Raw genomic sequence first — 15991 nt, 5'->3', positions numbered from 1 at the left:
ATTTAATTCTCATAAATAACCCTGGGAGGAAGGTGCTATTAATATGTACATTTTATAGATGAAGAAACTAAGATGGAGGTTAAGTGATTTGCCTAGGGTGACAGAAGTAGGAAGTATCTGAGGCAAAACTTGAACTCAGGTCTTCATGACCCCAGGTCCAGCACTCTAACCAACCACCCATCCATCCATGTTTGGATCATGCCATCCTCTAAGTCAGTGGTCTCCCAACTTTTTGATCATATACCCCATCAATAAATATTTTTGTGCATGAACTCCAATTTTGCATTTACTATGATAGTGATAATTGTGTAGTTTGTAAAAGACACAAAACTAAATTACAAAAGGATGAAATAAAGATGAAATCATTTTTGATCCAAGAGTCTATAGGAAACCCTTGGAGTTTATTAGAGTAGGGAAGTGACATGGTCAGATCTGAGCTTTGGGAAAATTACTTTGACAGCTAGATTGGAAAGGGAAGGTTTGAGGCAGGGAGACCAAACAGGAGATTATTACAACAGTTCAGATAAAAGGTGATGGATGAGGCTCCAAAATAGAGTGGTATCTATGTGAACAAAAAGAAAGGGACCAATTTGAGAAATGTTGCAGAAGCACAATCTAAAAAGACCTGGCAAGTAACTGAATAGGAAGGTGAAGGGAAGTGAGAAATCAAAGAGAAGGCCAAGGTTCTCAACCAAGGTTCTCAGCAGCATGATGGATAGTATCCTCCACATGAACATAAAAGTTATGCCTGCTCATCCTGTGCTACTCACACCTCACTAAAAAATGAAAATTGTAGCTGTGTATGTCTGTGTGTGGGCAGTGAGGTGCTACAGTAGATAGAATGCCAGGCCTAGAATAAGCAAGACCTGAGTTCAAATCCAGTCTCAGACACTTACTAGCTGTGTGACCCTGGGCAAATCACTTAACCCTGCTTGCCTTGATTTCCTCATCTGTAAAATGAGATGGAGAAGGAAATTGCAAACTGCTTCAATATCTTTGCCAAAAAAAAAACCAAAACCCAAAAAGTGGTTATGAAGAGTTGGACATGACTAAATGACTGAACAACAAATATGTGTATGCATGTGTGTATACAGCTTACTTAACAGCCACTGTCTTACAGCTCAGTCACCCCCCATTTTCCACTCCTACATGTAGGGGGTGTGTATGTATGTAGGGGAAGGTTGGATGTGTGGAAATTTGGCTGTTCAGCTGTCCAGATTATATTAGGTAATAAGTGCCCTGAGGGGATGACAAAGCCTGGTGCAGTGACTCAGGTCAGCTGTGAGGGTGGGCACAGTAGGGGAATGTTGAAGGGGATAGTGTAGTTATATTTGGAGACCAGTCACTACTGCTGTTGGAGGAAGGGTGAGATTCTATCCATTTTCCCCACCTTCTTATTAAATAATCACCTGCCCCTTTGGGGTCAAGCCAGAGATGATAAGGAGGCCCCCACCTGTACTTTAGAGACAACTGCAACAGCCATGCCTGACATCTGGAATTCTCTTTACCTTCTTCTCTACTGACATTCAACTGAATCTGTAAGACCCAGCCCAAATTATATTGCCTCTATTTATTCTTCTCTGATCTTCCTGGCCCCTCAAAAATTATTTCTCCTTAACTTTACACATTTACCATTTCCTATCTTTAAAATTATCATCTTTCTTAGTTACATACATGACTCATCCCCACTCCCAACCCCTACAGCTCAGTAAACTCCTTATAAGCAGAGATCCTCTCTTGGTCATCTTTATATCTCTACTGTGGCTTCTTAGTACATTGCTTTTCTCATAGTAACTAAATAAAAAATATTTGTTGAATGAATGAAGAAATGGCCTGAGATGGAAGACTATTTTAAAGCCCTTAGGGAATGCTGAGTCTTCCTTATAAAGTATCGCTCAAGTTTATAAATGAATCACTGGAGGGTCACACAGTAGATAAAGAATGGAGGAGGCAAGAGCAGGTTTATGAACTCTCTGGGCAAAAAGACAGTAAACTATAATTTTCCACTTAAAACCAGGTTGTTAGCCCATCAAAAGGGGGATAAAATTCTGGTTCTCTTTATTCTTTTGCCCTTGATGCTAACAGTCATATGTAATTTTGAAAAATGAACACTACTAGTCATTTGTTAATTACCCTTAAACAATAGTTAGGGGGCAGAAGAGTCACATACTTCAAGTCTCTGAATTTTCCTATAGGTATGAGGAGACCAGTGGTGATTTCATGTAGACAAAGGGTGGGGTGGTAATTTCACTTCCCTCATTTATTCAAGATCTCTGACCAATTGTGTCATCATACCTTCTGAGGATGTAGATTAGTGTGTCTCATATGTCAACTAACATTCAAGAGAGGATATACAATAGGAAAAAAAAGATCAGAAGACATACTGAAATAACATTGCATCAGACAATCATAATGGCACTAAAGGCTTACAAAGGGAAGCACTGGATCAACATTAACCAGTTAATGTTCATAACCTGATTGGTGAAGTATTATTTCCATTTAATAGGAAGAGAATTGAAGATGGGAATAGAATGAAGAATTTCTTGGCTTCTTAGCTTTGCTATAGACCATTGCTTTTCTTTCCTATCCAGGTCATCTAAAGTTGTGTGTGTGTGTGTGTGTGTGTGTGTGTGTGTGTGTGTGTGTGTGATAGCTGGAAATCTGGAGCTGAAAGGAATCTCAAACCTTATCTGGCTTAACCCCCTCCTCTTACAGATGAGGAAGCTGTGATTCAGAGGAATGATATGACTTTCCCAAGGTAACATGGCTTTCTAAGCAGACAGAATTAGGATAAGAACCCAGACCTTCTGACTCATAAAAGAATGACCCTTCCACTCTAGTCATTCATGCTCCATCATGTAACATATAATAACCCAACATAAACCTTTTTTTCTCTTCTTTGGGCCACACAGCTGAAGCTGGGCTTTCTACCTGGAAAGTTGCCCATGTTTTCCATACTAGATAATGTATTTAAAGCACTCTGTAAACCTCAGAGCACTATATGTGAGCTATTATTGTTGTTGTTGTTCTTGTAGTTGCCACTGGTGAGTCAGTTCACTTCAAAGAGAAGAGGGCGGGGTCCAGATCTGTAACCCTGAGCTGGCCCTTATGGCCAGAGTAATAACAGTAATAACAGCATCCATTTATGGAATGTTTTACAGAGACTAAGTACCTTCTATACAATATTTTATTTGATCTTCACAATGACCTTATGACGTAGGTGGGGTGTATGTTATGACAGTTTTACTGAGGAGGACAATGAACTCAGAAAGTCTTTGTGACTTGCCTAAGTTGTACAGTTAGCCAGGTCCCAGTGCTCCAGTTGGGATGAGGGGCACACAGAGGTCATCTAATACAACCTTAATAAACATTTCTTCTACCCATAATCCTCACAAGTGGTCATTCAGCTTTTGTTTGAAAACCCTAAAGAAGAGCCCCGTTCCTCTTCTGGAAATCTTAGATAGGATTTTAAAGTGTCTGGGGTCATATCTGAACTTAGGTATTCCTGACTCCAGGTCTGGTGTTCTATTCACTGCGCCACTTTAGCCTTTAGTACCTATCGGTTCCATTTTCCACATAATGTAGTACATGCTTATAGTCTTCTGTCTTCTATTTCATGCATTGGTTTGATTTTCCCCTAGACTCTAAGATTTTTGAGATTAGGTATCCTGTATTATATGACTTCTCTATTCTACACTGTGCTGGCACAGTGCTGAGCACATAATGGGTACTCCATAAATTGTTACTGATTTATAACTTCTGTCAATGACTTAGTTTTTCTACGCAGGGAAGAGTGGGCATAGATGGTATGCCTGATGGAGATAGGAAATCCCTGGAGATCTGGAGAATATAGGCAGAGTTGAAGAAGCTTTCCTTCCTAAGTTGAAAGGAGTTTCTTTGATCTCACCCTTTTTAAGACCCAGCTCCAAGCCCTCTTTCCTTCACTCATTTCCTACCTCTGCTCAGACTTGGGTAATGACTTCCTCCTATGACTACCTATAACATAACACTACTAGTGCTATATTTGTTATTGACTTTCCCCCAAAATATATATGATATACATGTATATGTGTGTATGTATATATGTATGTATGCATGTGTATATATATATATACATACATAGAAATAAATATAATATGTATATATACACACACATATATATCCTTTCTCCATGACTATAACATAAGGCCTCCTAAGGGAAGGAATCATTTCAATCCAGAATATAGCAGACTCCTTCCCATACACTGTGTCACTGAATCAAAAACTCTCAGAAGTGGAAGGGACCTCGAAGGCTACCGAGAGCAACCTGTCCCTAAGATTTCCTTCCATGGTATCCCTCACTATCCCCAACAACAGTCATTCAGTCTTTGTTTGGAGACCTCAAATGAAAGGCAGTCCATTCTACTTGTGGATCACTCTCACTGTCAGGAAACTTTTTTTTTTTTCCATTAAGCATGTACCCAACAGAGGTCTGTCAGTGGTAACAATGAATTATCTCCATCTAGCTGAGTTTTATTTTGTGATGGTGTGACTGTCTAAGGAGAAAACAAAGCTGAATGCTAGTGAGGCTACCATCATGCATGGCACTGTACAACTGCCATGTTTTAGATAGGCACCAATATACAAGCAAACAGACAGAAAAGTATTCAAAGCAGATGGTCTCTAACTTCTTTCTGTACTCTGACACAGTGGATATTTTTGCAAGCATAGAGAAATGTGTGCACTTACAAGAGGAATGGGAACCATTCCAATCCTAGTATCTAAGAATCTTAGACCTACACTCAAAAATTCCCACTGCCACCAGCATAAGAAGTCTTCAATAAAACTGACACAGACATCATCATCATCATCAATCATAGTTGTAGTTAACATTTATACAGCACTTTAGGATTTTTCAAAGCACTTAACAAACATGATCTCATCTCATTTGTGTATTCCTGCAACAGCTTCTTTGCAGGTCTCCTAACCACTAATCTCTCCCCTCTCCAATCCATTTTCTTAAATATAGATCTACGATCATATTACTGCTCTGATTGGGAAAACAATTTTTTCAATGATTTCCTATTGACCACTGTGTAAAATTCACTGCATCCTTTGCCTGGCTTTCAAGGCCTCCTAAATCCAGGTACCACAATACCTTTTCAGGCTTATCTCATATTCTTTCCATCTAAACATTCTAAATTCCAATTAAACCAAATTATTTCCTATACACTGGGCCTAGAGTAGGGAAGAATCATCTTTGAAAGTTCAAATCTGACCTCAGACTAGCTATGTGACCATGGGCAAGTCACTTAACCCTGTCTGCCTCAGTTGCCTCATCTGTAAAATGAACTAGAAAAGGAAATGGCAAACCACTCCAGTATCTTTGCCAAGAAAACTATAAATGGGGTCACAAAGAGTTGGACACAATTGAAATGACTGAAGAAATTCTACACTACAAAGTCTTTGCTTATAACACATTCTATAACAGAGTGGAAATAAAGACAGGCTAGCATACACTACCAAAATATTATGACATCTTTTTTTTTTTGGAAAAGGTACTGAAAGTTGTTTGCCAATCATCAGGCATTCCTATACATCTGAGTTCTGAACATATGGCCAATGCTTGACAAGTTTAGAGCAATGGCAAAAAGAGATATTAAGTTACCACAATCCCATTCAATGAAATAAGCATTTATTAAATACTGTATACAGAGCTCTGTGCTAAGGACTAGGGAGATAGCACTTAATAAATGACTGCTGACTGAACATCAGTGAGGCAATGACCAGAGACCTGGGTTCTTGTTTTGGTTCTGCTACTAAAAAGCTCTGTGACCTTGGACAAATTACTTAGCCTAAACCTTAGTTTGTTGCTGTTTAGTCATTTCAGTTGCATCTAACTCCTCATGACCCCATTTGGGGTGTTCTTGGCAAAGATACTGGAGTGATTTGCCATTTCCTTCTCGAGCTCATTTTACTGATGAGGAAACCCTAGGCAAACAGGGTTCAGTGACTTGCCCAGGATCACACAATTTTTGAGGTTGGATTTGAACTCAGGGCTTCCTGCCTCTAGGCCCAGTGCTTTCTCCACTGCACCACCTACTGGCCCAAATGCCTCAGTATATTCATCTGTATAATGAGGGAATTAAACTACACAACCTTTAAGATCTCTTCTAGCTGTATGATACCTTGAAAATACAATCAAAAGTTTACTTGGGGGAAAAAAGCCATCAAAAATACCTGAAAGAGGCAAAATATCTGCTGTTACATATGAAATCACTTGGAACTTTTAGCTTTATATTTCAAGATATAAAAAAATCAAAACCCTTTTTAGATCACTAATTCAATTATGTTATAGTTACTTAGGAGCCAAGCAATCTTCCAGCAAAGCTAATGCAAATGTAGTTTCCAAGGCTTAGAATCTAGAACAAGGAAGGCAAGAGTCCAAGTGGGCTGTTATTACTATTAATTAACTTTTTGCCAATGAGAGTCAGCATGTTACAGTGGAGAGAAGGCTGGACTTTATAGAAGACGAAGCACCTAACATAGGAATACTGAATTAAGTCCATTTGTTTCTATCAGCCCTAAATAGTTCCTAAAACTTGCTTGGAAATTTTCAAGATTTTCTTTGACTAAGAATTCACTTCACTGTACATGAAATTAGAAGACTGTGTTCATATCTTGGTTCTGCTGCCAATGTGTAACCTTGGACAAGTCACTTAATTTCTCTGAGTGGCAGCTTGATCAGCTGAAAAATTAAGGTACCAGACTAACATTTATGGTGCTGATCTATGAATACTATGGATATTTTATTTTCAAAATAACATTGGTAAACCAGATATCATCCAAAAGGAGTGACTAGGGGGAGTAGAGTGCCATTCCATTTAATAAAATGCTGAAAGAACTGACCACAAAGAAGACTTAAGGGAGTTGTGATGGTGACTGTCATTAAATATATATGTATATATATATATACACACACATACAAATATATGTATATGAAATATATCCCCCCCATATGTATTATCTCATTTGATCAACAGCCCTGTGAGGTAGGTGCTATTCCTACCACTATTTTACAAATGAGGAAACAGTGTGAAAAAGTTAAGTGCCCAGGGTCACACAGCTAGTAGTATGTGCTAGAGGGAGGATCTAAACTTGGGTCTTCCTGACTCCAATTCCAACACTCTAAATACACCACCACCTAGCTGCCTCTTGTCTTTAAATATTTTTAGGCACGCCATGTGGAAAAGGGATCAGACATTTTATGTTGTTCAGAGGGCAGAACTTGGAGAAATGGGCAAAATTTAAACAGAGGCAGCTCTTGGCTCAAGCATCAGAAGAATGTAATAATTTGAGGTTTCCAAAATTAGAGTACAGTTTCTTATGAAGAAAAATATTTTGGAAGGTAGATGACTAGATGTCAGGAAGAATACCTGCCTACGGTGGAAAGTTACATTAGGTGATGTCTAAAGGCCCGTCCAACTAGGAATTCTTTAGCTGTATGCTCTTTTGGCGGTACTCTTTGGAGCATTGCTCAGAGTTTCTACAAAGGAAATAAAAAGAAATGAAAATCAAACAAATCCCTTTTACTCCTTAGCGTCTCTGGGTAAAGATTTCCTAGGGAAAGAAGGAGAAGCTGTTAGTAAAGATAAGCCTTTCATATTACCTATGAATTTCAATCCCTTCTTTATGTCTGTTCCCCGGTAGCCTGAGTAGTTGAGAGTTAACTATACATACAATGAAATTAATTCTTATTCAAAGAAAAACTTGAAGAGCTCCAAACAAGTTTTAGGGACTACTTAGGTCTAATATAAACAAATGGACTGAAACTGGCATTCATTCATACAGGGATACTTCTTCATCTACAAATGACTTCCTGAATTTTTATAATTTGGATCACATTTTAAAGATCTTGAAGTGATTTACTGTTTAAAAGATCTAAAGGCTATAAAGTATATTATTACCCCACCCACCACCAATTTGCTGACCTTATAAAATTACATTGTCATTTATTGGCTGGTAGGTCCATGTTCTTTATCAGACTAGGAAATATTTTCAAGATTTAGTTGTTGAGTTGTTTGACCCTCTTTTGGTGTTTTCTTGGCAAAGATACTAAAGTGATTGGCCATTGCTTTCTCCAGTTCATTTTACAGATGAAGAAACTGAGGCAAACAGGGTTATGTGACTTGCCCAGGGTCACTTAGCTATTCAGTGTCTCAGGCCTGATTTGAACTCGTGAAATTCTCCTAATTCCAGGCTTGATGTTCTATCCACTGTACCCCACTAGCAGCCCCATGATGTAACTGAAGCATAATTAACCTTTTAACCAAATGGTGGTGCTCTTTGTTATCTCAGCATCGGATAACAATCAGAACAGCTACCAAACTGAGAAGCTATTGCAGCTGCCTAACCAGATCCTCAAATGACCCTGTTTTATTTATGATACTATGAAGTTCAGAAATTTCCCAACAGACAAGACAGTTGTGAGGCAGAGGACGGCTTTCTTGGGGGCAATAAAGGCATACTTTCTTTCTCATCAGATTGAAGTCAACTATTTGGGTAACATAAAAGGAAATGAGTTCTAATCAGAGTCCATAAGACTGCCCAGCTCGGGGGCAGCTAGGTGGCGCAGTGAGTAAAGCGCTGGCCCTGGAGTCCGGAGGACCCGAGTTCGGTTCTGGCCTGAGATACTTAACACCCACACAAAAATACTAGCCGTGTAACCTTGGGCAAGTTACTTAACCCCAAATTGCCCTCCAAAAGGCAAAAAATAAAAAAAATAAAAAGACCGCCCAGCTCTCCAGGATGGAAGAGGGAAGTGAAAGCCAAGAACATATACAAGTTATCAAAACCAAACCAAACAAACAAAGAACCCTATCCTTTAGTGTTGGTGTAGTTGGTGAACAGTCCTTCTCCTTGGAAGTAATCTTTCATAGCAAATACCTTTTAAGAATAAAGGATTTGATAACAGAAAGACAAGAGACAAGATGACTTTGAGGATAAAGTTTCTTGTGTTCATGTCCTATCTCTGAAACATACCAACAGCGTAACCATGGTCCAATGTGACAATCAGTGTGGTCCAGGAAATTCTCTTACACTACTGTAAGTTACATATGAGTTGTCAGTCTGAATCAGTGTGGGGAGTTTCTACGCTGGGAATTCCCAATACCAATTAAATCAGAAGTACAGACTGGGAGGAAAAAAAGAGACAACCTATACTAGAACAATGTAAATTTATCACTATTAAAAATATCAAGTCAGAAACCAATTTTGTAAATTTAAACTTATCTGTTCAGTGGATTTGGTGCTGTTTCCTCACCTGCAACAGGAGGTGGGTCAGACTGGATGATTTCCAAGGACTCTTTTACAGATTTTAAATTCTGATGCTATTCATTCTAAGATAAATTTGTCCAGGTTCATACAATTAAGAATTTTTCCATCTGCAGCCAAAATCCAACCCACAGTTCTTGGGATATGCCCAGCCACAAGAAGCGTGTTGAGCCAACTTTTAAGTTCTTCATCCTGGTTCTTCCATGCATCTGTCCCCTACTGCTTTTTCTGGCTCAGAAAATGATCTTTCATCCACTTCACTTTAAATAGCTGTTCGTGACTTCTGTTGCAACTTTCCTGTGATGAGACTGGGCCATAGCACATTATTCCAGGGATTCCCTGATTTCCACTAACTAGATTTAGGGTTCCCTTATTGTAACAAATCCAAAGGTTTCTTCTTTCCATCAAAAGTCATACCCTAGAGTCCTAGGTTCTTTCCCCCATTTATTTTATCATTTATTTAGTGAGGCCCAAATCCTCCATTTTGACCACTGAATTCTAGCACACGCAGACATCCATTCAGAAGAAGTAAAACTTTTCTGCACAGTAAAGGAGCTTCAGAGTACAAACCAGTCCCCAATGAAGAATATCAATACCATTTCATGCTATTTAGCAAGCTTAGCTCTAGTTGAAAAGCACTTAATCATTCTGCCACTGAGCTGATTTAAATGCATGAAGAGTCCCTTGTAGGTAACAAATGTCACTGCTCTTCCTTTATTCACTGAGATGCTTTCTAGTTTGTGAAAAAGGCCTGGATGAGCTTTTGTACCTCTTCTCACAACCTCCTCCCTGTTCTTACTCTTATTCATTCATTCATTCATCATTCATTCACTCTGCTAAGAAAAATCGAATCGCAGTGGCACAAAGGAAATGTGAGATGTGTAAATTGAGAGACATCTCCATCCCCAATGTTCAAGTGGACTCTCTGTGCCTGACTGTGGTAGAGTCTTCTGAGGTCATCCTGGACTAAACAATCACAGCTGTGGACACACTATACCTGGACCCCAGAATCGTGATGTCACTTTGGTCCTCTTTAAGTATGAAGTGTGAACCAACAACATTCATCCACTCATTCATTCAATGAATATTTATTGCAAAAGCCACTGGATGGGATTTGTGGGAGATATAAAGAAATAAAGAAAATAACTCCTGCCCTACAGGAGCTTACAATCTTAAAAACAAATTATAAAATAAATAAATTAAAAAAACAAATTATAAAATTTAAAAAAAAACTTTTGTTTTGACACACCAAACACTCACCTCCCTCACAATGTACAACTCCCCAAATTAACTGTAAAACAACATAAAGCAATCATTCCAACTGAAAGAATACATTCAACCTTATAGTTTAGTAATTTTTTTCCTGTAAAAAGGGAGGTGTGTTCATGCTCACACATGCTTTATGAAGGAATTTACAATATCACTGTGATGTCCTATCTTTTTTTTTTTTGCTTTTTTGGAGAGCAATTGGGGTTAAGTGACTTGGCCAAAGTCACACAGCTAGTAAGTGTGTCAAGTGTCTGAGGCCGGATTTGAACTCAGGTCCTCCTGACTCCAGGGTCGGTGCTCTCTATTCACTCTGCCACCTAGCTGCCCCATGTCCTATCTTTTACAAGATGGAACATAAAACATTGTATAAGACTATAATGTTGAGTCTCATAAGATTCAGGATAATGTCTTATCTCAACCTTCTATTCTTGCTCACAATAGATGATTAACCAATGTTTGCTGAATGAAAAATATATGTATACACTGGGTAGGTGTCTCACATAAGGCATCATATATTATGAGCTGTAACTAAACTATAAGGTTGAATGTATTCTTTCAGTTGGAATGATTGCTTTATGTTGTTTTACTCAGTTAATTTGGGGAGTTGTACATTGTGAGGGAGGTGAGTGTTTGGTGTGTCAAAACAAGTTTTTTTATATTTTTTAAATTTAGTTATTTTATAATTTGTTTTTAAGATTGTAATCATATATTACACATAGCTGGTAAAGTCTATCAATATGTGTTAGCAGAAGTTCAGAGGAAGGAGATAGGATATAATTAGTATGATCAAAAATATTTCATTGAAAAAGATAGGACTGAATTTCACTTCCTGCCCAGTTTCACTTCTTTGAATTTGTCCATCTTTCCTCCATGAAGCTCCCAGAATCTCCATTAAAGGAGGACATCCAGACCAGCCATCTCTTTATTTCCCATCAGGCTGCACTCCTACAGACTTCTCTATCATACTCTCTTGTACTGGGTGCTTTCTCCTTTCTCCAATAACCCATCCCCCTTCCCCCACCCTGGCCCCTGCTTTCTAGCTTCCTTTTATGTAGTCTTCCCCTACTGGGTTGTATGCTCCTTGAAGGCAGTCACTGTCTTTTTTTTTCTTTCTGTTTTTGTATCCCCAGTGCCTAGCCTAGAACAATGCCTGACACACAATGATTGGTCCTTAATAAATGTTTATAGACCTTTTATTGACTGAGTTAAATGGGATTGGTATGATTTCAGTAGGTAGAGATGAGGGGTGATGCTGAATAGACCAGGAGAGAAATTTTGGTGGAGCAGCAGGGTCCTGTAGGAAAATATTAGAACATAAGCTTATAAAGGCAATTTAGGGCCAGAGTTTGGAGGATGTTGAAAGTCAGAATCAGATGCTTTTATGTACACAATAGGGCAGTAGGGAACATTTCAAATTTTTAGTAGGAGTCACATGATCAAAACAATGTTTTAAGAAAATTAATCTACAGTACTGTGAAGGATAGACTAGAATTGTAAAAGGGTAGAGGGGGGAGACCAGTTAGGAAGTTATTGTAATAATACAGAGATGAGGAAGGAAGGAAGGAAGGAAGGAAGGAAGGAAGGAAGGAAGGAAGGAAATAAGCATTTCAACAAGCACTTATTATGTGCCAGACACTGAGGATGTGAATGCAAGAAAAAAGATAGTCCCTGCCCTCAAGGAGCTTATATTCTGATAGGGGAAGGTAACATACAAAAGAAAGCTGAAAAGGGCAAGGAGGAAAAAGAGGGAGGAAGGCAGAAGGCACCCAACATGAGGCACAATTTTGAAGTCTAGAAAGTCAGGAACTGGGCCAAAGGAGAATGAAGGCAGGTTGGTCTGGGCTCCTCTGTAAAAGGGAGCCTCCAGGAAGAATTCACTGATATGAGGAGGGAAAGTCTATTAGAGGAATATTCCAGAATGAGCAGGTCACAAGGACCTAACCCTAATTAGTTTAGGGAATCCTAGGGAAGTTCCAGGATAAACACTCAGTAGAGAAGGCACAGTTTTAAAGTCCAGAAAGTCAAGGAAAAGGTTGGGAGGATTATGGGTTAAAACTATAGAGGTGGCAATGAAAATGGAAAGATGCCAAAGACATTTCTAAGGAAGAACTGAAAGGACTTGGTGTGTTGGTGGGAAGGGGGAGGTAAAGGAAAGTTAAAGTTAGAGGTGACCCCTTGGTTTCATGACTCTTGCATGCTACTCATTTTAGCTGATGGTTCCTAAGTCTTTTCCCACCCTGGACACTCTATTTTCTTATGAAACTTCTTTCATGACAATATCATACACAACTACAATTTCTAATTAAGTCCCAAAGACTTATATTACAAAAACATGCAAATATTTCCCTATTGCTTATATGATGAAACCCAACTTCCTTAGCCTGGCATTTAAATTCTTGTACAATATGGCCCCAACTCCCCCTTCCAGTCCTATCTCTAACTACTCTTTAGTCTCAAGTAGATATCTCCTCCACCCCTTTTCGGGGAATGAAAGAGTTTTTCTTATAATTTGTTGAGGAAACTAATGGTCAGTGGGTAAGATTGTACACATCTATTTTAAAGTTTTTCATGTATTATTCTACCTGAACAATAACTTCAGTCAGTTATCCAAGGGAAGGTATTAGGATCTCCATAATCCTGGCCCTTTATGTACCTTTATTCTTTCAACTCCCTTAGGGAGGTGCGGAAGGGGAGAAGTTGGGTCATAAATCAATCCTTATAGCCCTTGATAGAAGCATGGGGAAAAAAAATATTTTATAGGTAAAGGTTCAAATGATCATCTTTGGATTTCAGAAATACACAATATCCACAAACCCTTACTGGCTAATGTTTTGTTTAAAGCAGGAGATAAATGACAAGGGCTGTGTATATAAATGACACAGATAATTAAAAAGCTTATGTAATTAATTCATCCTTGAATCAAAAATGTAACTGAAAACATTTTATACACTGGTATCATTAGTTTATCGAAGTACATTCGCATAACATGATAGGTAGAAGAAGCATTAAAATATTATAATACTAAAAAATTCACTTTTGACAAAGGGCCCAGCTATTCTAGAATAGGGGTATCAATCTGAAAGCCACAAAACTGATATTGAAAACTACAATTTAACACTTATCTGTGTTTTGTTATATTTTAATTTATTTTAGTAAACAGTTCCAAATTACATTTTAATATGGTTCAAATTGTATGTGTTGCTGGTAGATGGGCATGGGCTCTATAGGTCAATTTTAGATCTCTGTTCTATAACATGATTTTTCTTTTGTAACAAAACATTTTAGCAACAACTACAATTTTTCACTTATGGGTGTTTGAACCAGAACTGTGGCCTCAGACCATTTTATACTCTTGAAAATTAAGTATCCCCTTAAGAGCTTTTATTTATGTGGTTTATACTATATAAATATTTGTTGTATTAGACATTATTATTATTATTATTGTGAAAATAACTTTGACCTCACTGACTCCTTGAAAAGGACTTGTGGACCTCTAGAGGTCTTGGACCACACTTTGGGAACCATTACCCAAGAATAAAAGCTACTTACTCTTTAAGGATTAAATGGTGAGTTCACATTGGTGTAGTTAACTTTAAGAAAGCAATTAACTTCATCTTTGTAAATAGAGTCACATGCACAGTGATAGTGTGTCAGCAATAAAGTATATTTTATGTCTTTTTTTAAAGAAAGATTCACTCTCTGTGCAGTACAAATTGGTAACTGACTGGTAAAATCCCTGTGTTAATCTTCAGGGTTAATTTAGGGACCTTGGTTTACTGCAAGATCCTGGTTGTGTTAACAGTCAAAGAACACATCTTTGGCCAAGTGAGCAATGCAGAGAACTGGAAGACAGGTCACGAGAACTGGGGGCTACTCTCTGACATGATACTCGATCAACTTGGTTGTCCTTACTGTGCTATGCCTCCATTTTACCTATTTCCTAGCAATGGTGTGAAGATTAGATTTGAAATAAACTAAATAAAAGAAAAAATCTGTAACATTCTGGGTTTCTTAAGACCAAATAATGTCACTTAATCACTTAACCGCTTTGAGACTCCATTTCCTGACCTATAAATTGTAGAAATAATAGTGTCTACCTGACAGGGATGTTCTTAGACTGTAATAACATAATGCATGCAAAGAACTCTGTGAACTCTAAAGGGCTATATGAGTACCTAAAGGAGACATCAAAGCATTGTAAGATGTAGGATAGGCATAATAACTAAAGACAGATTCTTTTTCTCAGCAAAGATGACAAAGATAATAAAGAACAATTATTATTAAAACACAAGCCACAGCTTTCTGAATTGCTTTCTAATGGGATGGTATTATTAGGTTATTGCCAAGACCTACTAATGACAGATTTCTCCTAGAAATGAACTCCTGGTCAGAAATGACTAAATGAGCATCTTAAGTTTTAAAAAAAATCCACCTTGCACAATTCTTTGTTGCACAATTCTTTTAAAAAGAAAACTAAACAAACCCAACAATCGCCCATTAAATATCCATTTTGTTTTTCATCTCATTAAACTGGCAGTGAAATTTGACAGAGCTACCATACTCTCCAGTGAGATAAGCCCAAATCATTAGGGAAGTAAGGACAGCTATATGTAAGTTGCTCGTTGCCCAGGCATATATGAAGGAAAGCCAGATTTTAAGCAGATTCCCTTATAAAACTGTCAAACATGGGGGTGGGGGTGGGGGTGGGGAAGTCACCAGTTTACAAATAAAGTTTCATAGAATGAATGTCACATACACTGTAGCACCCCCTTCTGCCTCAGCCATGTGTGTTATGTTTATATTGATATATTAAATTATAAAAAAATCCCAAACTACTGTAAAGCAGGATAACAAACAGCAGCTGTGTGAAGGAACTGAGCTCAGCAGAAAGCTCTGGGAATTCCTTTTGTGGCTGGGAGTCAGTCAGAGACTGAATGCAGACCTCCATTTGCAGAGCAAAGATGAACCAGCCTACAATGAGTGAGTTGAATCAAAGCTTCCCTTTACCTTAAAGAAGCTTCCTCTCTTGTCCTGACAACGGGCAGCCATTGTCAAAGAGGCCATTCTCCTGAGGCAGGTTCCTCTGTGCACTTCGGACTCCTAAGAGGAGAGACATTTTTAATGGTTAGTCCAGCCTGTAGGAAATTCCTTTCTAAGCCACAGGAACAGTCACAACAACAGCTCTGCCAAGATCTTTCTTCCGTCAACAACACAGTGCCATTTATTTCCCACCAAAGCCCTTCCATATCCTTTTCGTCTATTATTTCCTGTAACCATTCTGCTTCAAAAGGCACAGCTACTGAGTACTGCTCCCCATCTCTCTACTCCTCCTCCCCTCACTTTCCAATGGACACAATATGTCTCAGAGTGTTTTTAACGTACTTGTTTAAAAGGAGAAAATGCCAAAACA

General features: G+C 38.3%; 1 protein-coding gene across 3 annotated transcripts in view; it reads right to left on the bottom strand.

Annotated features, from left to right (window-relative positions):
* The window catches only part of RIN2 (Ras and Rab interactor 2), a 232301-nt gene that overhangs the window by 94549 nt on the left and 121761 nt on the right, over positions 1–15991 (bottom strand). For all 3 annotated transcript variants that reach the window (XM_069075484.1, XM_069075485.1, XM_069075483.1), the window contains one exon: positions 15589–15681. In XM_069075484.1, coding sequence (XP_068931585.1) covers positions 15589–15645 — 57 coding nt within the window. In that variant the 5' untranslated portion in view covers positions 15646–15681. The remainder of the gene's footprint in view (positions 1–15588; positions 15682–15991) is intronic.

Source organism: Petaurus breviceps, unplaced genomic scaffold (assembly GCF_028583685.1).
Source record: "Petaurus breviceps papuanus isolate PSGF00001 unplaced genomic scaffold, PetGlider_PUasm1.0 90919, whole genome shotgun sequence".
Lineage (NCBI taxonomy): Eukaryota > Metazoa > Chordata > Mammalia > Diprotodontia > Petauridae > Petaurus > Petaurus breviceps.
Note: the sequence above shows the minus strand (reverse complement) of the source record. Positions and strands in the feature narration are given on the sequence as shown.